This window comes from Typopeltis vanoorti, chromosome 4 (genome assembly GCF_054136105.1).
Source record: "Typopeltis vanoorti isolate ZY-2024b chromosome 4, IOZ_Tvanoo_1.0, whole genome shotgun sequence".
Lineage (NCBI taxonomy): Eukaryota > Metazoa > Arthropoda > Arachnida > Uropygi > Thelyphonidae > Typopeltis > Typopeltis vanoorti.
The window spans coordinates 7062395-7087157 of record NC_143552.1 but is presented as its reverse complement, the minus strand read 5'-3'; the positions used below and the strand labels follow the sequence as shown (position 1 = coordinate 7087157).

At 35.5% G+C, this 24763-nt stretch overlaps 1 protein-coding gene across 1 annotated transcript in view; it reads right to left on the bottom strand.

Annotated features, from left to right (window-relative positions):
- ssh (Protein phosphatase Slingshot) overlaps positions 1–24763 on the bottom strand; it is a 412359-nt gene that overhangs the window by 124648 nt on the left and 262948 nt on the right. The window contains exon 9 of the mRNA XM_090391626.1: positions 8103–8196. Coding sequence (XP_090247752.1) covers positions 8103–8196 — 94 coding nt within the window. The remainder of the gene's footprint in view (positions 1–8102; positions 8197–24763) is intronic.

Sequence of the window (24763 nt, the reverse complement as noted above, 5' to 3'; positions counted from 1 at the left end):
ATAAAATACACCACTCCTCTACACTTCATATCCATCATATATTTCAATGTAATATCAATGGTATTAAAATTTTAACATGCACTTCACATCCATGGTAACCTGGACATATATATACGTCTTGGCCGATTGGGTGGTTAACAACACATTCTGGTAATGTGTTCCATTCGCTGGAATTCTCCATGTAAAAAATCTACTCCCACCTCTAAGCATACTTTTACCTAACTTCCAGGGATGGCCTCTGGTTTTTTTTTACTCTTGACTTCTAATCTTTTTATAATCTCATCTAGATTAATCAGATAAAATCTTCTCACTAAGTTAAACATCTCTATCATGTCATCTATTTTCCTCCTATCCACCAAACTCGGCAATCCACATTTCTTCAACCTTTTTTCATAGACAGCATTTAAAAGTACTGATATTGTCTTAGTCACTTATCCATGAGGTAGCAGCAAACATTTTGGTCATAAAGACTTCATCTTCTCAGAGAAATAGGTAAAACACATCACTGAAGAATTAGTAAAGAAACACAATGTACATACTCAATTAAAAGAACTAAATGAAGTATATATGTCCTATTGAAATGATAAGGAAAACAATAGCTAGGCTATCTGTCAAAAATTAGAACTATCAAAATATCCATAAAACTACAGAAATGTACCAGGTAATTAATTCCTTATGCAGCAAAGATAGAAAGCCCAATAGACTAAGAATAAAAGCTAAAAGCAACGAGATCATTACATCACCATTTCCACTGCCAGATGGCTCAAATCCTGTAAACTCTTTCAACACCACTTACTCGCTCTTTGGTTATCCTCTTCTATTTATACCATACATTGCACCAAGGTTTTGATCTTTGAGCTAGGTTTTTCTACTGTTGTGTATTCTCCAGATACGTGGGTGGTCTGAAAGGTTCTCGGCCTCAACCATAAATGTGAACACTATCGGCAAAATTTATTTTTTTCCTAAGTTGGTACATCTGTCATAGGCATCCATGTGAAATTGTAAGTCATTCTATCAAGTAGTTTGTATTTTTATACAGCTTTCTGAAGCAAAAGTGTTGTCTGTATACCTTGAAATGGGTAAAATTGAGTATCGTGCAATTATAAAATTCTTTGTAAAAGAGGGTTTAACGCCAAAAGAAAGAATTGGCGATTACTAGCGTGAGCTAATGCAAGTAGTCCTAGTATGTAGAACAATCTTGGGCAACTCGCAGCAAAGGTGGTAAAGTTCTGATCGCTATTCTTGGTATTTTCCATAATGTAAAAACACATTTCTTAGGAAATGTGTAACTCTCTGATTCCAATCTCTGAGTTTCTTATTCGGTTTTAAAACAATGTGGGATTTAATATACCCTTAATTTAAATAATGTTTATATCACCGAAATGAAGCCTATTGGCTCTTTATATTTAAGTAACCTTTTAACTTTAATTTTTGGGAAAAAAGTGTGAATTATATTCTAGAAATACGGCACTAGCCTGTTAATTTCAGTTTCACATCACACAGATTCAAATCTGTGTGTACACACACACACTATCAACTTTCACACCTTTTGGGCACAATTCATCTGAAAACCTCCTCTTTTTGTATTCCTATCCTTCTAGAAAATTATATATCTTTCCATTTCTATTTCTGGCATCACAACTTCCTTGGACAACCAAGTTTCACTTATTCCAATTATCTTTGGGCATGCTGACTCAATCAATGCAACAAACTTAGCTCTCTTGTTTTGAATACTCCTTACATTTGCATACAAAAATAACAATCCCTATGTCTTTGAGGGCATTCAAAGTACAAATATTCTCTATTCTCTTTGCAACACTTGTAACATTCTCTCCAAACTTCAGTCTACTGTCAACAATTACTCCCAATCTCATTCTGCAGTACAGTACCATCAATATAGCACAAAATTAAAACCCTATAATTTTTTCTAAAACTCTGACTGCATTCATTCTCAATTTCCATTGATTTTCTTGTCATCTCCCTACTTTCTACATAATACGAAAACATCAGAAGTTTGATAGTATCTACCATATTATCACTTTCTTCTGCTTGAAGGATAAGCAGTCTACTTAATTTGTGTGCGAGAGAGAAAAAAATTCATTTCTTATGAAATTTTTAAATCAAAATTTTTCATGAAAATAACTCTATCTTCTGGAACAGTGTTCCCTCTAGCATGAAAAAAAAAAAAAAAACATTACGATGGGATGCTGGATGAACAAACTGATATTCGATAAGGGAAAAATTTGCCAAAAAACACCCAACTAGTAGTACACAAAAATTGTTCAACCAATAATTCTAACTCAGGCATTGCAAGTTGGAGTCTGTATTCCTGGTTAAGAAGTTTTATTATTATTAATCAGGTTACCACCCACAAAATGTTATTACGCAACCTATAGTACATTGGTACAGTGGGAAGAATTACCTCCCCCCTATTTTTAATCAATTTATCTATTTTTTTTGTAATTTTTTAAATTTATTATTACATGGTCCGGAAGCCCTGCTTTAGAGACCAAGCATGGAACTTTTTCAACCACTTCAGGCTTCCAGTAAGTGGGGCGGTGATCTCACACTAGGCGATGAGCTTCATCCTCCACCTAAAGACACTCAAAAACATCCATGCCCATGGCACGACTTGAACCTGTGACCTGTTGGTTGGAGCAGGTACACTAGCCACTTGAGCAACCAGGCCAGCGAAAGTGGATAGTGTTTCCTTTCTCCAACAGGTTGTGGGTTTGAATCTTACCATGGGCAAGGACGTTTTATTATTATTAACATCTGACCTCTATGGCCTCCGTGATTCATTGTAGGAGGTATGCTCTGTCACAAACAAAGCTCATCCAACCAAGCCATAAACTGATTCAGTGTGCCTACATCAGTGGTGGACGGTAAAATTTTAAGTGGGGGGTACTGCCTGTACAAAATAAAATAAAAAAAATTCTTTTTTTCCTAATTAGTAACCAATTTATTAATAAATAATTCTGTAGATTTATTTACGAATCTGTAGATTTGGCTCCTGCAGACTTCGCCCTCTTCCAGAAGATGAAGATCCAGCTCAAAGGTTTCTGTTTTGACACCATTGCGGAGATTCAGCGCGAATCGCAGAAGGTGTTTGACATGCTTAGAAAAGAAGACTTCCAGGACACGTTCCAGAAGTGGCAGGAACACTGTATTGCTATGCAAGGGGATATTTTGAAGGTGATAGTATGTAAACGTAGATAAAGTAATTTCTCGTAAACAGAGCTAGTCTCAAAACTTTACCTTCTTTCCAATTCACGTGGAACCTGTGCTGTTGTAAGGCTTATTAAACAGGAATGCCAATTTCCTGGAACATTAGCATAACATGTCTGGTGACATGTCATCAAATCCAGTTGTCTTACTGACATCAAGCTTATGTATTTCCTAATACACATCATACTTACTCACTGTTTTGTTCCTGTTCTTAGATGGAAGATAAATTTCAGTGCCTAATGTGTGAGCACCATCCTGATTTTGGGGGTCTGAAATGACTTGAAAAAGCTAGAGAAGGATTTCTGAATTAAATCAAAATAAACAAATAACAATAATAAAAAAAAGCCTATTTGAGGTACTAACCTATCTATATGTTGAAAGTTCTTTCACTTGGTTATACTATAAATTAAAGTTTTAAAGAAATTATATTCTTGGTTTAATCCATTATCCAAGTCTAAACATTGTTTGAGGATGAAGTATCTTCAAAATTGGGTTACTTGGATACAGAGGCTAATTACTTCACACATCAATTGTCTTACTATCCCATACTGCACACCCACCCTTTCAGATGTGTACAATGCAATGCATTATGGGAAGGGCCACTACTCAGAATGGTTTCAATCTTTACTAAGGTCTCAACAGTGGGAGTCAGACTCAGCATAGATATCACGTTTGAAGTAATGCAGAAGCCATATATTACACATATACAAGTAGTCAAATATGAAGTCATTGGCCAAATCGCAAAGATACTTCACGTGCAAACATTGTTTGCTTACACTTGGATAACAGATTAAAGTATTTCCCAACGTTTTTTGGATCATGCCCCACTTCAACGCCTCAAAGATTTTGATATCCTCCCCCCCGTCAACAATGCTGAGTGTTTTGAGAATATCAGTGATGAGGTGACGAATGCAACATCATTTTCTAATTGCCCCCCTGTTGGACTGCATGCCCCACGTTGAGAAACACTGGATTAAAACAAGAATATAATTTCTTGTCATCTTTACTTTATAGTATAAATTGTGAAAAATTCTTCCAACATCTATCTCTAATCCAGAGTATTTTAATAATAAGGTATGACACCTTTTGACTACTTGCATATAGGCAATATATGACTTCTACATTTCTTCAACTTTGGTATCGAGAGGATTAGGCGAGGATTTGGTCCTTTTTAAGACTTCCAGGGTAACGAATGGCAATGCTGTAGCCAATGAAGTTTTAACTGAGGCTCACTATTATCGTTACCTAGCCATGACTAGAGCTTTTAGCTCAATAACACCCCATCCACACAGATTTTCTTCATTCAGATGACAGGATAAAGAGTCAAGGACTCAGTCCATCTCCCAGTTCTTTTAAGAACTTTGGTATCTCTCTTCTGGGTCTGCCTCTTACTGATGGTAGTTTGTTTTGAGGAGTAAAGAGGTTCTGCTTGGTGGCTAGTTTTTGCTTGTCACTGGGTGGAACCCACACAGAGTTTCCTGTCCTGGTGACCTTTAGAGTCACCTAGTGAGATTTAGTAATCAGTAAATCATTCAGTTTTTGGGGAAGTATCCCCCACCTTTAACATACCTCAATAAAGGTCAAAACTGGCCCTTCCCATAATGCATTGCATTAAACACACCTAAAAGGTTGTGTGCTTTGCATTATGGGATACTAAGGCATCTGATGAGAAGATACTTTAAGTGCAAACATTGTTTGCTTAAAAATGATAAAGGATTAAACTAAGAATATAATTTCTTGGCATCTTTAACTGATAACCTAACTATAGGTTATAGGTTTGACAAATATAGGACATGATAAAAAAAATAATAAATAAATCGAGGAGACTTTATTGCAACCATCATGAGTTTGATTTTTATCTTCAGCATCTATTTGAGAGTAGTATGGTTCACTAATAAAACTGGGTAGAGAAGACAGAATGCAGCAAATAAGGGAACTGATGGGGATTTTTTCAGGGACAATTGTCTTAGGCAGCATGTGGTGGAGGGAACATGAGGATCAAAGAGTTTTGGTTTGGTAATAGCATCAGAGGATCTGATTGTTGCTCAGATGACATACCTGTTCCCCTGTTGGTGAGAGTGATTGAAGCCTGTGGGGAATGAAGTTGGTAATTAAAGATCATCTCTATGATGCTTTTACCCTTTTCAAGATAATTAACAAACGAAATGCCTTTAAGCATCCCAAAACACCGACCATGACCTTTCCTGCTGATGGAACCTACTCTATCTTCTTTGGTGCCAAACAACCGGTTTCTGTCCACTTTTGACTGCTGTTTGGATTCTGGTGTGTAATGCTGGATCCAAGTCTCATCCACAGTAATATATCGACACACAAAATCTATGTAATCCTAACTTGGAGGATGAATAGGTATGTGGAAGTATCCACATACCTATTCATAAAGAAGGTGACTACCATAGACTTAGAAACCGGCTAGCAACAGTGAAATGGATGAAAGAATTTGAAGGAAGAGGGGGTCATTAGTACATGAGAGATAATTAAGAAAAAATTGTTGACAGGAGTTTTTTTTTAGCAATGTGATGAATAGAAGGAAAAATGACAGTAGACATATTACCTTGCTGGGTGGAGATGAGAATGGAGTGACCAATGTAGGTGACACAGTTAAGCTATTTAATGATCACTTTTTTAGAGTGTTCCATCTTGTTACTACAGGCTTTACTCCTAGAAGGATAATAACTAGTGAAGTGTTTAGAAGTGAATGAAAAGGATGCATTCCAAATAAAGAGTATGCTAAATGGCAATAAGGCAGGTGGACTAGATGGAATGTCACTGTGCATTTTAAGGGAATGTGCTATGAAACCGACTGTGCCATTAATTTGGCTGTTTAAAAAAGTCTTGTAATGGGGTAGGTTTCTGGAGAGTGGAAGGAGGGTAAAATAGTACCGTTGCATAAGAGTAGTGGTAGAATGGAGGTATCAAACTATTGGCCTATTTCTTCTGTTAAGATTTTGGAGAGATTGGTAAGAACTCGTATACAGAATGAGGCAGATGCAGATATTATTATTTATGCAGCCCAGCACGGATTTGTTAAAAGGACACTCTTGTTTTAGTAACCTGGTTACCTTTAACAATAGAGTAACAAGAGCAGTGGATGAGCGTAAGGCATACACTAATTTTTTTTGGATTTTTCCAAGGCATTGAACAGGGGTGTCACAAGATAAATTGATTTTTAAGTTGCATCACACAGGTTTGGATATCAGAATTGTGATTGGCTCTCTGACAGATATCAAAGATTTGTATATATGGGGGAGCAGTATCAGTGAGTAGGAAGGTTGCAATTGGATTTCCACAGTGTTCAGTTCTGGGACCATTGTTGTTCAATCTCCATGTCAATGATATTGTCACAGGATTACAAGGAGAAATTCTGTTGTTTGTATATAATGTAAAGCTTGGATTATTAGTAACAATGCTGATGTTTTGGCTCTTCAAGAGAATTTGAATAAGCTGGAAAAGTCAAATGGATGGGAATATCAGTTTAATTGCAGTAAATGTAAGGCTTTAAAATTTGGGATCCACTGATGGGATGCCTCATGCTCACTTGAAGTTATTATTGGAAAAAGTGGAAGAAGCAAGGGATCTTAGGATGATTGAGGATAGATTTTAATTTCTGAGGACATAGCAAAAGTTGTGAAGACATTTCAGAGAATTGTGGCAATGTTGAGGAGAACATTGACCATGAGAGATCAAAGTGTGCTGGTCTCATTGTATAAAGCTTTGATGAGACCACATCTGGATTTCTGTGCTCAGATGTATCACTGGAATTTGCAGGAGATGAAGTAAACTAGGAGATCTTGCAGAGATAGATAACCAGATAACAAAATTGATGTCAGGACTGTGCAATGTTGATTGTGAGAATAAACTGACGGCATGTGAACTGCAGAGTTTGGTGGATAGAAGACAAAGGGGGAGGGGGAGATATGATAGAAATATTTTAGCTGTTGAAGGGTTACTATCCAGGGCCATCCCTGGAGTTGCAAAAGAAGGAGGTGAGTAAAAGGGTAAGAAGTAAACTTTTTGAATGGATAGTGGTAGGAGCATGGAATGCATTGCTTGAGAGGGTTGTGAACGTGCATACTGTGGATGAGTTTAAGGAGTGGTATGATAGACTTGTGTTCACTAGTACTGACCACACATGATGAATCTTGTGATTCCATGGAGGTTGAGAAATAACAATAGCTAGATCAGTTTTTCCTGTATGGATAGTCCACAGACCCTGGGGTACAGTCGACACATTCTTCAGACCTTACACACCACTGGATTATTATTATTATTATTTTTTTTTTATTCCTGTGGAATCTGAAATTCTTGGCTACAAGTGGCTGGCTGGTGCTAAGCATTGTTACATTTCATTTGGGCCAGGTGCACATTACAATGTTGCTCATCAACAGCAACGCTGTAATTAACTCAAGCATTTCACAGGAAAGGGAATATAACTGAGGCACCAATAGGATACTTAAAAAAATTGCTAATTTCAAATTAAAATATTAATAAATGGCCACTAAAAAAAGAAGAAAATATAATATTAACATATATATATATATTGCTAATACAAAATTAACCCATTTATTGAGGCCTGATGTGGGCTGAAAAAGTTTCATGCTATCTCTAGAGCAATTCTGAATTAGGTAAAAAATAAATAATAAAAAATGATACTAAATTGCTTAGCTCACCCACAATACTGATGTAACATATGTTTACAACCTTTCATGGATAAGAGAAAAAAAATTTAAAAGCCATCAATAATTAAGCTTCAGTTAGTAATTAATGGCATTATCTGTTCAAAGCATAAAAACAGTAGCGAAAAATTATCTGTCTCATAAATGAAATAAATAATTCAAATTAAAACAGAATCTTACATATTTACTTGTAACTTCATCCAAATCCACAGACATCATGAGCTCTTTAAGTTTAGTTCGGATGAGTTTCCCTGTCTCTTCTCTTTCTGTTGGCCTATAAAATAAGAGGGGGTGGAACAGTTATTTTCTCTATTTGTAATTAGATTTCAATATTATACAGCAAAAACACCTGCAATTATCAACTATTGTAGTCAGTATCCAACCCAATGCTACCCAGGTTAAAGTTAACCAGCATAGTAACTGAAATAAAACTTTCACAAGTCCTAGCCCTAACATTAGAAACAAGACTTAGTTTTATGTTATCTAATTATGAACAGACTTTCAATTTTAAATTAAAAATGTTAAGAAAACAAGCAATAATGCAGATTTACGAGGATGGTCTTAAAGGTTCTCAGCTTCGACCATAGATGGCAACACTATCGGCAAGATTTTTTTTTCTAAGTTGGTACATCTGTCATAGGCATCTATCGATGTGAAATTGCAAGTCACTCTATCAAGTAGTTTGTTTTATACAGCTGTCTGAAGCAAAAGTGTTGTCTGCCCTTGAAATGGGTAAAATTCTATGAATTTTATAACTGCACGATACTCAATTTAAAAGAAGGTTTAATGGCAAAAGAAATTCATTCGAAGTTCATAAAAGGTTTACGGGCACTCTTCTCCTTAATTTTCATCAATTAAGAAATGGGCTGCCGAGTTTAAACATGGCCGTACTGCCTATAAGATGATCCACGTGAAGGACGTCCAAAAAGTGTAAAACTCTTTTTCAACCAGAAATCATTGATCAAGTGCATGATATGGTATTGGATGAACAGCAAGTCAAAGTGCATGAAATTGCTGAGACTATTAGGCATTTCAAAAGAATGTGTAGGATATATTTTGCATGAAGAACTGCAAATGAAAAAGCTTTGTGCGAGATGGGCACCACAGCAGATCAAAAACGCACTTGCATGAAAATCTCTGAACAGTGTTTGGAGCATTTTAACAAGAATAAAACTGATTTTGTGTGTCAATTTATTATTATGGATGAGACTTGGTTTCACCATTACACACCAGAATCCAAACAGTAGACAGAAGCTGGTTGTTCAGTGTCAAAGAAGACAAAATTGGTTTCATCCACAGAAAGTTCATGGCATCGGTGTTTTGGGATGCTAAAGGCATTTTGTTTATTAATTATCTTGAAAAGGATAAAACAATAACTGAGGAATATTATTCTGATCTTTTAACCAGATTAGATGAAAAAATTCGTGAGAAAAGACCCGGTTTGCAGAGAAAAAAAAAAAAAAAAAAAAACATCTTTCATCAGGACAATGCACCTGCCCACAAAGAAATTTTGGCAATGGGAAAATTAAGGGATCTGCACTATTAATTGTTGGAACATCCATTTTATTCCCCAGATTTGGCTCCCTCTGATTTCTATCTCTTCCCAAAACTAAAACTCTTCCTCGCTGGTCAGTGTTTTTTTTCGAATCAAGAGGTGATTGCATCTGTAGAGGGGTATTTTGCAGATCTTACTGACAACCACTACAGGGATGGAATGGCGCTGAAGCATTGCTGGGATAAATGTATTAGTCTTAAGGGAGATTATGTTGAAAAATAAAAATAATTTTGAAATTATAAATTCATTTTTTCATTATTAGGCCAAGAACATTTCAGACCACCCTCATATAATATTATTTGCTTTTGTGAAGGATAGGTGCAACTTAATATATTTTTAAATACTAGTTATAACAGTATAGCATTAATGCTACATTACAGCAACCTATTCTTTATTATTCCTTCACCCAGTATAAATAACTGAAAGAAAGATGGTCTCACATAAATGTAGCCAGGTTTTTTAATTCTTCCAGAAATCCCCCCCCCCCATTTTCTTGCAAATGGTACACTGGTATAACACATTGACAAGAGAATTTACAGGGGAAAATCCAACATGAGTTGTCTAGAGCAGTTATTGACCATACGGTTTTCTATGGCTGATGCCTTAAACATTCATCTTCGAGCCATTCTCAAGTGAGCAGGGTAATTTAGTAAATTTTAATGCCATCAAAACACCATCCTGCCTTATTTCACAAAAGAAAGACCATGTCTTATTCTCCCTCACTTCTAATAGTATTCAGCTCACCAACTAAGATCAGTTTTTACTTCTTGGGAGGCTGGCATTCCCATCTTGCCTATCCTAGCATTAATCATGTCTATAGCCTCTTCAACTACCAAAAAAGGTAGGTATTCTTCTCATTCGAAACATTACTTCTCTTCTGCTCAACTCTCCAACACTTTATGAATATAAATTATAAATCTACCCAATCTTAGAATATTGTTCTCATATTCTTACCCCCCCCCCATAGACAAAAAAAAAGTTACATGGTATCCAGAAAAGAGCTATTTGCTTCTTAAATGGCTCCACTGAACTGGCACCATTCCTCAACTCCTCTCTAATCATGCATCAATATGGACAGCTGCTTGAAAATTAATAAAAATTCAGCTTCAAATTCACCAAACCGATGGGTTTGGATACCAGGTTGATGACCTGCTCTCTGATAGATATCTGAGAGTTGTATATATGGTGGAGCAGTATTCTCATCCTTCAGACTTTTATTCTTTGGAATAATGATCTCCATACCATTTTATGATACATTCCTTTCTTTTAGTGTTGTACAGTGATCAGCATTCATTTCAAAAATTATGGAGTTTACACCCGTGTAAAGTCCATAATTTCTTTACACCAAATATACAAGGACAAGCTGAGTTACATTTCACACAGTAAGCTAAAGAAACACTGATTTGATCACCGGTTATTCTACTGACATGACCTCTAGTGAAAAAAAAAAAGAAAAAAAAAGAAAAAAAAAAAGAAACAGATAAAATTACAAATTAATTATTTAGAAACTACATCAAAGCTAAATTCTATTTAAGATAACATGAGAGAAACATTCTTTCTTATAGATAGTTTTCTTACAGTAACAATGATGTCCTATTTTTAACATTACATTTGTTATATTAGATTTAGGATTCTGGATTATCTATAGTTCTGTTTATTGTTAACTCTTAGGAGAAATGTTCCGTGGGTAGAATACGTGCCTTCCATATGCTTAGGATTTTTAGACCATCATTATTGTTCAGATTGGGGATTATGTTGAAAAATAAATTATGTTGATAAGAATCTCACAGGGTTCCTTAAATTTGCGTTCATACCATGTTTTGGTGTGATGTAAAATGAATTTTCTGATACAACTCTTCAAGAAACATATTAGCAGATTCCTTTCTTCTCTCTAATCACTTGTCCACACATGGCACTGTTGTGTTATAGATAATGCAGACTTGCATGTGGGATGATATAAAAATAAAATAAAATATATAAATAAATAAACAAACAAAATATATTCTATGTGAAATTCTGCCCCTTTCTTTTTTTTTGCATTGGTGGTTAGTCACTTTTTAAAAATCTTCAAGATTTCTGAGCAGCTATAAATAAAATACAGCATCATGTAATTATGTAGTAAAATACAGTGTACAGTAATCCCTCGATGAATGCGCTCCCGATTAGTGCGTCGTTTTTTTTTCAATACCCAAATTCGATTAGTGCACCTATATATATCATAAAAATAAATGTTACAGATTTTAAAAATTTTCTATCTATACATTTTTATGGCTAACTATTTTAAAAAATTACTCACCAGAATGAAATAATTTCTGATTTAAAACATTTTACAAAGTTATTTTTAATGGCATACTACACTACTTCCATGTACACTATATTCCAAATTTTTACTGCCAAAATTTATGTCGTCTGCTATAGTATGCCCACAGATTTCAAGGCCCTTCGACACTTCTGCACACAAAAAGGAGAATCCATTCCGATAATAAGGTAATCAATCCGTCTTCTGGAATGAGTTGTTTATTATTACACGTCGGAAAATTAACTTCTCTTTTATGATCATTGTAGTTTTTAAAGTAATAACTATTTTGCTTGTTGGGAAACAGTTGGGAAATTTTATCTATAAATCACGTGATTTCGCGTGTTGGCGATCAATTCATACGTCCTTCATTTCTTTCTCCTCTTCAATGACATCCAAGAGTTAATTAAATCTCATTCTGAAGAATTGAGCGATTCCGACTGCTAAATTTAGATGCACAGCGGGAAGATCCCGAAGAATATGAAGAAAATTTAACCACTGATAATCAACCAAAAGAGATTTCACAGAAACCATTTGAAAATATTTTTCGTACAATCGAAGTTTTTAACAGCAATGCTTAGAGGCTGACCCTGATGAAGAGAGAAGCAGTAAAATTTGCAGAAGAGTAGAAGAGGCAATAGGGACATACTGTCGGTTATATGAAAAAAAGAAACAAAATGCCCGACAAACTATGTTAGCTGAATTCTTTGTTAAGAAGTAGAATAATAAATTTATATTCTGAATATGTTTTATTGTCTTTCAGCTTCATGGTTTTCCTTTAACTAGACCCTGAGACATACCCTAATTCTTTTATAAAAAAATTAAAGGTGAAAAAAGAAATCTGAGGAATGAATTATACTTTTTCTCTTAGGTTATTATATTCGATTAGTGCATTTTCGATTAATGCGCCTGTTTTAAAGAACGCATTAAGCGCACTAATCGAGGGATTGCTTTATATCTTTATTTATACCATGACATACCTACCCTGTGAAGTCCTGCAATGCACAGGAGCTGAAAGTGTAAGTGGCCTTTATGAAGGCACTGTAAGGATCGAGGATAATAATAAATAAAAACGTGGAAAAATTACACGATCAAAGTGATATCAACATATTAGTTTCAAAACAAAATTCAGCGAAATACATTATTAAAAAGTACCATGGTACTTTTTTAATAATGTACTTTTTGATATTATTGCTACTACTTATAGAAAACTTGATGTTGGGTTCTTCTGATTTACAATTGGAGCAATTAAGGCTAAAAAGGCCGGTGTATTGTCTGTTAATTGCATTTTGTCAGTTTTGTGGAATGTAAAACCTGACTTTCTAGGAAGAAACTGGCTGACTTGCCTTCAATTGAAAAGTCATTATAAAGTTTGATGTCATAGAGGGGGATTTGAATCCAGGTGTTTCTAGTCAAAAGGTCCTGTTGATATCAGATAAAAATTTAGTGTAGTTTATATTTCATTATGATGCAACACATGTATCAAAATGTTTTTTTTTTTTTTGCTTGTATGTTTTATATTATGGGCATGATTTCTTGTTAGCTTTTTTTCCCCCTCTTTTACACCTTGTGAAGATGAATGAAGCTGAAATAAGAGTACACACACACACACACACACACACACACACACACACACACACACACACACACACACACACACAAAGGGAAAAAATTATATAAAGTATATATATTCCTAGCTGCACAACAAGAATATTATGATGATGATTCAGGCCTCTATGAAGTCAAAGGACTTATCATGGGAGGTCCTTCCTAGGAAACAAAGTACACTCCTTGAACTCACTGCCCGTTCTTGCTCTCACCACTATCATGCAATGCATTCCATGATTCAACCACACTCCAAGACAAAGAACCACTCCTCACCCTCTTGCTCATAGATGCCTTTTGTAACTTTCAGGGAATGGCCCCTTGTCCTCACTCCTTCCCTGTTCCACCAAGTGAAAGAGCTCCCCAGTGTCAACCCTGTAACTACCTGTCAACAGTTTAAAACTCTCAATCATATCACCTCTTCTTCTATCTACCAAACTCTGCAGTCCACAATCCCTCAGCCGATCTTCATAACTAACATTGTACAGTCCAAACCACCTTTGTTATCTGCCTCTGTATCCTCTCCACAGTTAATTTATTCCCTTCAAATCCTGGGGACCAAATTTGAGAAAAGTAGTCCAAGTGTGGTCTGATAAAGGCTTTATACATTGGAATGACAACTCTTATCTCTGCGGGTCAGCATCTTTCTCAGTACTGCAGCAATCATCTGGATTACCTTCACAATAGGTTTCCTGAATTTCAAGTTTATATCAATTATCACCCCCAGATCTCTTGCCTCCCTTACTTCCTCCAACAGTGTATGCAGTCACCTATCGATGTATCCCAAACTTTAAGACTTTATATTTTGCTGTATTAAACTAACATCATTCCATTCATTAACCTATCTGTCCAGTTTATTCAAATCCTCTTGCAGGTCTGCCACATCTGCACTATTACTAATAACCCTTCCAAGCTTCACATTATCTGCAAACAACTGAATATCCCCCTGCAATCCATTGACAATGTGATCGATATAAAGGTTAAACAATACAGGCCCCAGTACTGAGCCCTATGGAACCCCACTTGTAACCTTCTGCCTCCTTGATACTACCCACCATACACAACTCTCTGATACCTGTCAGACAGCCAATCCTGAATCCAGTTGACTAACCCGACATCTAAACCCATGTGCTGCAACTTAAATATCAGCTTATCATGCAGCACCCTGTCAAATGGCTTCGCAAAATCCAAAAAAGGCAGAATACTTTTCCCTCATCAACTTCTTGTCACATTATTATGAAAGGCAATCATATTACTAAAGTAAGAGCGCCCCCTAAACAAATCCATGTTAACGCTCACAGATAACATTGCCCTCCGCTATATATGGTCCTTCACTAATTTTTCCAAGATCTTAACTACTGATTAAACACAAACTGGTATCTATAATTTAACACTTCTAGTTTGCTACTACCCTTACGCAATGGCACTATCTTATCCTCTTTCTACTCCTTGGATATCTTTCCTGTGGCCACACTTTCATTGAAAAGCAAGGTCAGCAGAGCTGTCAGTTCTTCAGCACATTCTACAGTTAGTAGAGAGGAAAAAAAAATCTGCTAATACCTTTTATTCCCTTATAGAGAGTAGGCAAGGCTGTTTTACCCATATCTAGCTTTTAGAGACTGAGTGAACACTTCAATCTCCACTGGTAGCCAAGATAGCTGGCATCTAAACTATCATTAATTTAAAGTGGCATCTGGTGAAGAGACAGAAGACAAGTGTTGACTGCCACCTCGTGATCCCAACACAACATGTTGTCCGAAATAGTGTGGGGGTTACAGTCGATTTTCTCGAGTTTACAGGATAAAACATTTTCCAGAGGAAAAAACCTGCTTACCCATGCAAGAATGACTAATTCGAGAACCACTGAAAAAAGGATTAGTATTAAATTTTCTCTAGTCAGTGACTAGAATTGAACTTGGGTCTTTTTTCACGCAGCTTAGTGCTGTGGATGCAAATTCTACTTCTACTGGGCTACACAGGATTTCTAAACTGGCTCTAAGGCTGTAATAATTTTGCAGCATTACACAGGTCAATCATAAAGTTACAACGAAGTCATATATTTCCAAAGCTTCACTAATATTAAAAAAACAAATTACCTTGCATTTCTCTCAAATTTTGTATATGTATTTATATATTCATGGGCTGACTGATAATGAGAAAAATATATCATCCTTCCCACCTTTCCATGGTAGAGCTTGTTTTTTCCATTAACTGGGCTCTGGTGAGATGAGTATTGCCAGCATAAAAGCATATCTTCCTTAGTTGGAGGTAATGCTAACTAGATTTTAATAAATTTAGTTTAATCCTTTATCCAAGTGTAAGCAATCAAAGTTTGTACCTGAAGTATCTTCAGGACTGAGGCAACTCGTGGTAAAGGTGGGCCAAGCTCTCATCACTCCTTGTCTTAGTATCTCCCATAATGCAAAGCAGATCTCCTTGCGGACATGTATAATGACCCAGAAGTGGTAATACCAAGGAGAAGCAATGGAGAGGTCATATTTATACGAGTTGCCAAAAGGTGTACCACCTTATTATTAATTTACTCTGGATTTAGGGAAAGATGTTGGATTTCAGGTGCAAACGCTGTTTGCCTACACTTGGGTAAAGGATTAAACTAAATTTACTATAGTCTAACCAAGTGGAAAATAAACTTAAAAAAAAAAAAAAAAAAATTGAAGATATGGTAATCCCTCAATAATCTGACTACAGTAGGAAATCAATCTATTAGATAACAGAAGGGTTAGTCAGTCAGCTGAAAGTATAATAACATGGTGCTATACAAGAAGTCAGTGACACAATGATTCATACAAGGATCAGTTAAATTTGGGGTTTCATTCTTTGAAGGTCAGATAATGGACATCAGTGTATTCTGGAGTAATTACTATGAAAGAATATTAACTAAGGTATGCAATGACAGAATAGTGACAAAAATATTCCAAAGGAATACAATCAAGAGTATACCAATATGTTAGACATAAAAATACACCAAAACATGAAATTGGAAAGGCAGCCGGAATAGACAGTATTCAACCAGAAATACTCCCATATAGCAAAGTGGTTACATTGCATAATTCAGAAGGTCTAGTAAAAGGTCAAATACCACATGATTGTAGTGGAGGTCTCATAGCATCCATGTATAACAAAGACTTATGTGACCATGAAATCTGATCCTCTAATACCATTGAAAATAATAAAAATATGAAAGTTTGAGAACATGTGTAGCTATAACAATTGTTGCTCTAATGGGAAAGGACAAAAAATAATCTGAGACAGAAGCACGATAATAAATAGAATTAAAGAACACACCGAAGTGCCATTGAATTAGGGATAGCAGATGCCATGCAGTCTGTACTGCAACTCATAATAATAAAGAAGGTGAAAAGGAGATTATTGAAAATTACAAATCTAATATTTATTACCAGCAGTATACAAAACATTTACAACAATAAATAATAAATAGCATATAAATATTAACAGTAATAAATAAAAGCATGATTCACAAATTGAAGGTTATCTAGAAAAAAATGGAAAAGAATATGCCTGGTGTGACACCCTCTGATATACAATCAGAGGGGCAGGCAGGGTTTAGACATAACTTAACAATTGATCATATCTATAGTCTTAGGGAAATTATAGAAAAGACAAATGAATATAATTAGCCTCTCTTGTTTAGCCTTTGTGGACTTGGAAAAATCATCTGAATGCATCAAAACCTCAACAAACCTGAAATTACTGTTAAAAACAGGAAATAGAAGAAACATATATATAAAAAAAAGTTTGAAATACATATATAACTACATAAGAAAAGTGAACAATTTCAAGAAATGAACTGGAAGAATGGAGAAATAAAAATTAATAGATCAGTTGTAACTCTGATGATCTTTGTTCTGCTGATAAATAATTAGTTCTCTTAGCAGAAGCCCTAGAAATAAAATTAACAGAATTAGCTCAAGTGTTCAGTCAAATTGGGTTGAAGATGAGTACAAACAAAACAAAAGTAATGAGGAATGACAATTTGACAACAAAAAGAATTACACGCGAAGAAAGAGGTGGAGAGAGTAGATTCATGTTTATCTGGAACAAATTATAAAAATTAAAGACACAAAAAAGATCTCTACAAAGGTGATATTCCTATTAGTTGAAGAGGGAACTTTGATCAGTGTATCTTACCTGTAATTATATATTGCAGTGAAACCTGGAAATTAACTCAAAATATGATAAAAAAACTGAAAATTACCCAGAGAAGAATGGATAGGTATATGCTTGGTATGACACTTAAAGACAAGATACTCTCCCATTTAATAAGATCGAGAACAGGTATATGGCATTTAAATTATGCATTCAAATTGGAGATGGGCTGGATACACTACAAGATATAACGAGAGATGGTTTAAATTATTGAGAGAATGGAGATCTATGGATGGCAGTAGATGAAGGAAGAGATGACAAGATGAAATTATTATTTATATGGGTGCTGCATGGAGTCAAAAGACTCTTCCTAGGATGTCCACTTTATCCATTAACACAATACCTATCAGACATCTCCTTAAACCTGTTGGGGTGCTCACAATGGCTCCTGGCAATACATTCCACTCATTCACCACTCTCCAAGAAAAGAAATAGCTTCCAAGTCTGAGCATTGTTTTTCCCCAACTCTTCCTGTATTGAAAAATTTCTTACATGTCTTATAATGTCCCTTTAGTAACTTATACATTTCTATCATATTCCCTCTCCTCTGGCCTGTCAGCTAAACTCTGCAACCTATACACTCTCAATCTATCCTCACAGGGAACAGCCCACAGACCTGTCACCAGCTTGGTAACTTATCTCCGAATTCTCTCCACCACTTCCCAATCCCCAAGAAATGCAGATGACCAAATCTGTGCACAGTAATCAATATGTGGCTGAATCATAACCTTATAAAGGATAATAACCTCCATATCAATGTGTTCTTCAGCATCCAAGTAATTCTCTAAGCTATTCTTCCAACTCTTGCAATACATTGTCTGAATTTCAAATCTCTATCCCCCCCACAAGATCTCCAGCCTCACCAATTTCCTGTAAACTAGTGCCATCAATATGATACAAAGTGTGTAATCTTTTTATCCCAAAGTGCATTACCTTACATTTTACAACACTGAATTGACAACCATTGTCCTTTGCCCATGCTGCCAATTTATTCAAATCATTTGTAAGATATCTACATCACCTTTATCAACCACTGCATCCCTAGTTTTGCATCATTGGCAAGCAACTAAATATCACTCTTCAGATCTTCTGCTATATGTACAAATTAAAGAGTAATGGTCGTAGTACACAGCCCTGGAGCATTCTACTAGTCATCCTCATTCAATTTAATTCCACTCCACCATATACCACCATCAGTCTATAAGCCACTCCTATCCATGCCAATAGCCTCATATCCATTCCCATTTGCTCCAACTTATGCAATGATTTTCCATGCTGTATTATGGTGTATCCAATTCCTTTATCCGATTTTGTCACCTTATAACGTGAATAAATTAATGAGGCAAACACCTTTGTCTGCCTTTTACAAAGCCATGCTGCCCCTATTAGGTATCATATTCCTATTCACCCATTCCTGAATTTTACTTCTGACCAACTTTTCCCATACTTGAATTACCACTCCAGAGGTACTAACTGTCTGTAATTTGCTACTTCTGTCCTGGAGCCACCTTTATGTAATGGAGCTAACTTACCCTCTTTCCTGCCCGTCTCTTGGAACCTAGCTGAGATTTGATTAAACAACTTTGTCAGAGGCACTACCAGTTCACTTGCACATTTCCGTAGCACATGAGCAGACATACCGTCCAGGCTCACTGTTGCATTTACAATGATATTTTTCAATATACCGAATATCTCCTGTTCATCTACCTCAATGCTCATATCAGTCTCTGTCACTTCAGTAACTGAACAACACTCAATGTCCAAAAAGAAACCGAACTTTTCAAAAACAGAAGAAACTACTGGCACCCCCTGTTGTATCTTTTTGTTGTCGAAGCAGCAACCTTCATTAGTGTTGTGTCAACTGTTTATGACATTTGTTTCATTAGAAGCCGAGTTATAGTGCCAAGAGTGACAGTGTGTTTTTTGACGAACGTTTGGAAAATGAGTTACGAACAAAGAGCTGCGATTCACTTTTGTGTTAAACTTGGTAAAAGTTTTACTGAAACAAATTAAATGCTTCAAAAAGCATACGGTGATGAATGCTTATCCCGTACTCAAGTTTATGAGTGGTTTAAGCGATTTCAAAGTGGTCATGAGACGCTTGAGGATGAAGAAAAGCGGGGCTGTCCAAAAACTGAACCGAGCAAAGCTAACACCCAAAAAGTACGTGATTTCATCAAAGAAAACCCGAAATCGTCCATGAGATTGATTGAAGATGAATTGGGGATTCCGAAATCAACCGTGCACAACATTTTGACCGAGAGTTTGGGCCTTCGTAAATTGAATTAGCGATTTGTTCCCCACAATTTGACCGACGACCAAAAAATGTATTGAACTGAACATTGCAAGGACCTCATTAAAATCGCGCATAAGGATGCAAACTTCCTTGAAACGATCATTACTGGTGATGAAACATGGTGTTTTGAGTATGAGTCCGAAACAAAGCGCCAGAGTGCTGAGTGGAGACCACCAGAAGAGGGGCATCTGAAAAAAAGTCACTTGAAGTAGTCAAAAAGAAAAGACAATGCTGATTTGTTTCTACGATTCCAAGGACATTATCCACAAAGAATTTGTTCTGCCTGGCCAAATGGTCAATAGTGAGTTTTATCTCGAAGTTTTGAAGCGATTGATAGTGAGAATTCGTCGCCTACGGCATGAATATCGTGATGCAGGCAGCTGGTCACTTTTGCACGATAATGCACTATCTCATTGTTCGAACATTGTGAGAACATTTTTGAGCAAAAACCAAGTTTGTGTGTTTGATCACTCGCTGTATTCACCTGATTTATCACCCTGTGACTTCTTTCTCTTCTCCGCCTTCATTTGCTGATGAAAGGAAAGCGATAAGACACCATTGAAAACGTTCAAGTGGCAGTAACCACAACCCTCAACAGTATCTCTTTTTTATATCGGCAAAAACCGATATAAAAAACTCATTTAAAGAATTAATTGGCTGTGCCAAATGCTGTATCGAAGCTGAGGGAGAGTATATTGATTGAAATAAATGATTTGAATTATAATTGGCCTGTGTTTATTTTCTATCAAAAGTTTAGTTTCTTTTTGGACAGAGGGTATATTTCTTCTGCTTCTGTCACTTACCCACCATCAGTACTGAGTAAAGTTCTTTCCATAATCATTCTCTCTCTTACTAGCTAGCTATGTACCGAAAAAACTCTTTTGGATTTACTTTGGTCTGCTTAGCTAATTTCATTTACCCTTCCTTACCATACTCATTTTCCTTTTTGCTGGTGATTTATACTCTCGTGGACATGCTGGTCACTTTGTTGTTTATATTCCTTCTATGCTCTCTTGTTTTGCAGCTCCTGTTTTATATTACCAGTCATCCACTTAATACAGACTTAGTTTATTCTTCTGATTGTGGGTATGCACGATGGTACTGCCTCACTCACACAATCTTTGACCACTTCCCAGGCACTATTGACAATAATTCCATGTAATTTCTTATGCCATGGCACTGTTCCAAGTTGCCTCATAATTTTATCATAATCACCACCTTTGTAATTCCATATAAACTCTTTCTTGACTGAAATTTCCTCATGTTGAGCATCTTCCCAGGACAAGACTGCATGGTCACTTTCCTCAATCGGAGGTAGAGTTGCTACTGGAGTTATAAACAGATCTTCTGATGTTATTACCAGATATTGCTGGAATACAAACGGGGAAAATATTTGTCCAGCAAATGGACTAATCTAAGTTGAAGAAAAACCAGCATAACTTACAGAACACTCAGTTATGAAATTCCTTTGTAATTCTCACATAGTTTTATTTCTGTTATTGACATTGGTGAAGTAAAAATCAGATTTTCACATGAAGTCAAGTAATCATGAAAATATAACAAAGATCTATAATTAAGTTTTGCACATCTGCAAAATGCATATGAAAAGAGAAAATCTGTTTCAAAAGATACAATTATTATGGGGTAAATACGGTGTTATACAAAACAATATATAGCGTTATTAAGGTATAAGGTAGGAAGGAACTGGAAACTGAAATGAAGAAATTACGAGCAGAGTTCATCTACAGTACTATGGTCACTTAAAGGGAAAGTGAAAGGTTAGGAAAGCAGGTGTTTGGTGGCAGGAAACGAAAGAGAAAATGACTAAGACTTAGATAGAATGATGCAGTTAGTAGTATTCTAGAAAACTGTAATCTAATATCTGAAAATACTGGAGTCTTATCAAATAAAACCTACATGAAAATTGTTACATAAACTTAACCATGCCATAATATCATAATATCCTGTACATTCTTGACGGTTCATGTTATTGGATATCAATATTATTATTATTAGTCACCTCCAGGGAATCCAAAGACTCATCGAGAGAGGGCATCTACTCTATAACTCTGCTTCCACCACTCACAATCCACCAACAGACCGCAACTACACCGACGGCATCTACTGCCAACCACCACCACTGGTATTTCCATAGACAATCACAAATATCCATGCCAATGGCAGGATTTGAACCTGCAGCCTCTTGACTGGAGAGCAGACATGCTAACCAGGCTGGCAAAGTGGTTTTTGCTTTTTTTTTGAAAATTATTAAAATTCATAAACTCTTGCAGAATTCCTCCAGTCATATGTCCCTGGATATATTTTGTATAACAGCTTTTAAAATGGATGCAGAAATAAATAACGTAATCTGGTTCCTGTTATTTGGAATAGCACTCATGTTTTGAAAGATGCTTAGTTTTTCACTTGGTTCGTTATTTAACTAAGTGTTAGCAAACAAAGTTCGTGCATGAATATAGGCTACTTGAATATAAAGGCTAATGACTTCACATCAATTGCCTTAGTATCCTATAATGCAAAGCACATTCTTATAAACAAATATAATGCTATGCATTATGGGAAGGGTCACTACCCAAACTGGCTTTGACCTTTATTGAGGATCAGTTGGAGTCAGACCCAGAAGAGATACCAAGGTTGAAGTAATGCAAAAGTCATATATTTCCCATGCACAAGTAGTCAAAAAGTGTCACATCTTATATGGGAAATATATGTATATAGGAAATACATGATGTCTGTATTACTTCAACCTTGTTATCTCATCAGTGGGAGCCAACCTGGGTCTGGCTCCCAATGACCCAGATTGGTTTCGACCTCAATAATGGTCGAAACCAGTCTGGGTAATGGCTCATCCCATAATGCACAGCATTATACATGTACATAAGGATATGTGTCTTGCATTATGGGATATTAAAACAACTGATGCAAAGTCATTAGCCTCTGCATACAAGTAGCCCAGCCATGTAGTTACTTCATGCACAAACTTTTTTTGCTTACACTTGGATAAAGGATGAAATCAAAAATATAATTTCCTGGCATATTCAATTTATAGCACTTAGATTGTGAAAAGTACATAGCTGCTCATGATAAGTTGTAATATTTTGTGTCTGTGCATGTGTGTGCCAATGCATGTGAATGAAAAGGTCTTGATAAAGTTTTTCACCATGAGAAACTTACACTTTGCAAAAAAGGCATCTTAGACTGCTCGTAAGTTGCACTGGAAGAATCCACAAATGAGACAAATTTCAGCTCATGTATTTCATTCGTTTCACTAAAAAGTCTGTTCAAGCTTGGTAGTAACAAATTCTATTCCTTCTCTCAAAAGCAAGTTAGAGATTTTAAATACAGAAATTTTCTTTCCAACAGATAAACTCTACTGCTGAAGATGCGATTCAAGCATTTCATCTGGCTGAGATATATCATCATCATCAAATTCCTGACATGTACTTCTAAGGGGGTGGGGGGGGTACACAGGATATTTATGATCATACTACATGAAAAAATTACACCATTACAAACTACTAATCAATAATTTTCCTCCAAATTAATTTGTTATCTGTCAAGACTCCAACATTATCAGATCTTATATTTCTGTCTTCCAAGGTTCTTTTTACTACATCAATCCATCTACATCTTGGTCTTCCTATGGGTCTTTTCCCTGCCAACCTTGTAAAGAACACTTGTTTTGCTAATCTTTCCTCTCCCAAGTGACTATACCACCTGAGATAGCTCTACTAACACAATCCTGAATGCTAAAAATGGTAAATTCTTTCATAACATCCTCATTCTTAATGTGATACTTCCATTGATGCCATCTGTTCAATCCACTAATTTTTCTCAGAACTCTCATATCAAAGGTCTCTAGTCTTTGATCAAATGTTTTATTTCTAACCCAGCTTTCAGATCCATAAGTTAAAATTGGTTCGAACACTATCTTGTAGATAGCTAATTTAGTGTTTTGAGTAATTTCTTATTCCAGATAAATTTATTTAGCTGCCTTCCTACCATACTAGTTTTAGTAATTCTGTTGTCTATTTCCATATTTAATTTATCATCTTCACTAAATATTGTGCCTAATAGATGAAATGTTTTATTATTATTATTATTTTTTTTAACAATACTTGTGACAATGATTAGAAATATGTACACATTAGCACAAGAATAATGTTTAATTTGCCAAATATTTCAGTCTGAATATTACAGATAATCTTCAGTGGTTACATAGGAATAGTTTTAAAAAACAAAGTGGAATACAAACAATTGATCATTCATACATAGACCTCTCCTCCTACACAGATGTCGCTACAAATTTGAATGTTTATTTAAAGAAAGTGTAGAGGCCTTACTTCAATGTCCTAACTTGAATCGTAATGACTGTATATCTATATCAAAAATCTGGGAAAGTTTAATCAGGATAATGTTATTTAAGATCATTATATGAATTTCGGAATTAATATCGTTAATTATGTTTTTTAAAAAAATGTTTACTCTTCTAATACTTAGCAATATGACATCACGCGGCACGTTCTATGTATGAATGATCAATTGTTCGTATTCCACTTTGTTTTTTAAAACTATTCCTATGTAGCCACTGAAGATGGTCTGTAATATTCAGACTGAAATATTTGGCAAATTAAACATTATTCTTGTGCTAACGTGTATATATTTCTAATGTTTTACATGTTCTTTAAGTTCACCATTCAGAAGATACAGTTCATGTTTTTAATCTCTGTCAATTTTTATTTTTTTTTATTGCTGATTTTTATTCCAAATTTATTACAACAATTATTCAATTGAATCTTGCGGACTTGTACTGGATTTATTCAGAAGTATAACACCATCTGCATAAAATAAAGAGCTAAGATTAACATAACTAATTTTGATAT